This window comes from Priapulus caudatus, unplaced genomic scaffold (assembly GCF_000485595.1).
Source record: "Priapulus caudatus unplaced genomic scaffold, Priapulus_caudatus-5.0.1 Scaffold732, whole genome shotgun sequence".
NCBI classification, from domain to species: Eukaryota; Metazoa; Priapulida; class Priapulimorpha; order Priapulimorphida; family Priapulidae; genus Priapulus; species Priapulus caudatus.
Window position 1 is genome coordinate 77,541 of NW_014577793.1, and position 3,130 is coordinate 80,670.

Sequence of the window (3,130 nt, forward strand, 5' to 3'; positions counted from 1 at the left end):
GAGAATGAGAAAAAAGAAAGAGAGAGTGAGAGAGAGAGAGAGAGAGAGAGAGAGAGAGAGAGAGAGAAAGAGAGAGCGAGAGAGCGAGAGAGCGAGAGAGATAGAGCGAGTGAGAGAGAAAGGAAAGCGAGAAGAGGAAACACATTATCTGAGAGCGAGAGGAGAGAGAGAGTGAAGGAAGAGAGACACCGTGAGAGAAAGAGGGAGAGAGAAAGAGAGAGAGAACGAAACTGAAAGCGGGAGAGTGAAAGAGCGAGCTAGAGAGACGGGGTGGAGCGCAAGAAAGAGAGAGAGAGAGAATCAGAGAGAGAGAGAGAGAGAGAGAGAGAGAGAGACTGAGAGCGAGAAAGAAAGAGAGCGAGAGAGAGAGAGAGAGAGAGAGAGAGAGAGAGAGAGGGGGAGAGAGAGAGAGAAAGAGAGAGCAATCTCTCATCGCTATGAAGTTTTAATAGATAGCTGCTGGTAACGCGCACGCACAGCGTGACTCTACAGACGGAAACCCGCAAACAATGAAAGCCGCAGCAGTGGCGCCAGTCTCCAGCATGCGGCGACGTCACCGTCGCTTTCACAGAGCGCCGACAGCCGACACAATTCTAACGACGGCGGGGATGCCGGGGCTGGGACAATGGGCGGGCGTACCCCACCTTGCGGCATAGTGTTTAACTAAATCAACAGCGACAACCACTGTTACAATGCCCTGGTGATCAGAGCAAATTTGCATCCGTTTAACTGAGCGCCCATTATAGGATTTTACATGTTTTTTTTCTACATAATTGCTATCCCGTCAGGGCGGCCATTTTAAAAAGCAATACCGAGTGGCTTTGAGCTTAATTGGATCGTTAAACATGATTATTGTTGCGGACATCAAATATGACATCGGAGTGGCGTTATGTTCGCACTCAACATGACCTACAGTGTGCAGTTCCTTTTCAACCACACTCAAGGGTCTACCGTACCCTCCACTCCTCTCTTTTACGACCGCTTTCTGTCTCTCTCTCGCTCTCTACACCACCACCAACAGCAACAGCAGCAGCAGCAGCAGCACCATCACCACCACCAACAAAAAGGATAGAGATGATGTCCAGATTGAGACCTATGTCATTTTCGTCAATGTGGGGGTAGCCCCTTTAAAATCGACAGGGGTGTTGTTGAAGATGTTGTTTGTTCATTTCGATCGAGAAACATTATGTCAGTTCACAGGAAGTGTCGAAAAAAACTGACAGTGTTTAAGCTACACTACTCGCCGTTTCCGACTGTTTCTCACCATGGCCACGCGCGAGAATTTCCCGTTATCTTCCTGTGCTACGGCTCTCAAATCTATCTGCGTATTTGCGCGCGCCATTTACGGACTGATACTACTTGCTCTCCGCAGTAAATTACCTGGAAATCCATTGATATTAGTTGGTTTTTTGGAAAGTCATAAATGAAATAAGAAATAGTACGCCATTGATGTTGACTGTTCCCTACTGCCCTCTCGCGGCCATCTGGTGATGCATATTATGAATTCGCCCCCGCCCCCTCTTCCAGCTCCCGCTGGCTGCGCACGTCTGAGTGTCGCTGGGGGCGTTTTAGGGGGGTAAGGGGAAGACCAGTAACATTGGCAAAAACACCGGCCCTCCGAGCCGGTAGTTTCAGCCATTTTAGCGAGCACCTACATTTTTATTAATAGCATTAATGAGCAAGTAGCCTACATTACTGTTTTACCTGAAGGATATCACGCCATAATTTATCAACTTTTTTCAAATTTGAAATCGAGAATGCAAGCGTGAAACATGACATTGATTTTACGAACAAAATTTGTGAGGGCTGGTAAATTATGCTGCTGTAAAATTGCTGTTACCAGCCCTCTGGGCTAGTGAAAAAATATCTGAATTTCGTGCCCTGCCTTATAATAAAGCTCAGCTCCTGATTAAGGTAAGGTCAGCTCTTGGTCATAAGGCCAAAAAATAGGTGTGTATCTTATTGCATCGAAAACAAAAGTAGGATAGGTAAGTAGGGATTTTTTTAATTTTTGTTTTTATTCGGTTCCTAATATCCCTCTGATGCATGCTATAAAGTGGTGTATAGGTAGGGATAAGTTAGTAAGCAAGTCCAGAACGTGTTTGTAGTAAAAAATCTCAAGTTTTGTCTGTCAGATTTCAAATTAAAAAACCTTTTTTTGGGGGGAAAAAAAGTTTAGGGTCGTCCCTAATAATCTAGGGACGGTCGGTCGACCGGAAACACACCTATTTTTTTGTTTGGCCTAACTGTTTTTAAATACTTCTGCAAAGTATATATAGGTAAATTTGTGATTTGATGTAGATATATATGTATACGTGTATACTAGTATTATATAAAAATAATGTTTATCTGGTATGTTTGTATTAAGAAATTAACACTATATATATATTGTAATTATGTGTGCATATATCCGCAGATTTGGATAGCTTAATATTTTATTTACAATTTGTGATGTTTTGACGTTGATATTGAGGAATATATATATACACGTGCGGAAATATGTAATTCATGTCGTTTTCATTGTAATGTATATTTTTAAACTTGATTAAAAGCTATTTTCTTTGTGAACTGTGGCTTAATTGTGCAGCAGTTTCTATATGTCATAAAATCAAATTGACTATATGCTCAGATTGCTTAAACACTGATATTTTATAACAACCTTCCTCTCTCCTTCCCACTATTTTCTCTACCCTCCCACCTTCCTATCCACCCTCCCACCTTCCTATCCACCCTCCCACCTTCCTCTCCCCTCCCCGCGGAAACAGTAAAGATTCGCCTCCTCTCTCCCTCTCCCCTCTCCCTCTCTCACCCTCTCCCGGCGTCCCTCGTCTGTCACTCACCGTCCTCCATCGTTCTGATGTCATGCGGCTCTGTGCTGGGGCCCGTACCGCGGCGGTTGTAGGCGCTAACGACTACACTGTAATAGGTGAACTTGTGCAGGTTGCTGATGACGTGTTGCTCCTCGCTGTCGCCTCCGTACGGCACTGTGTGATGCTGGTAGGGCAGCGAGGAGTTACGAACCTTGTAGCCGACGTAGTAACCTTTCAGTTCCCCGTTACGCTGTACTCGCCTCGGTGGCTGCAATATACACATACACCGTGCGATGATCACATAGAGAAACGGAGGAAAG

At 44.7% G+C, this 3,130-nt stretch overlaps 1 protein-coding gene across 1 annotated transcript in view; it reads right to left on the minus strand.

The window, feature by feature from the left end:
- LOC106813168 (Down syndrome cell adhesion molecule-like protein Dscam2) overlaps window positions 1-3,130 on the minus strand; it is a 38,222-nt gene that overhangs the window by 18,481 nt on the left and 16,611 nt on the right. Inside the window, exon 5 of the mRNA XM_014817237.1 lies at window positions 2,841-3,078. Coding sequence (XP_014672723.1) covers window positions 2,841-3,078 — 238 coding nt within the window. The remainder of the gene's footprint in view (window positions 1-2,840; window positions 3,079-3,130) is intronic.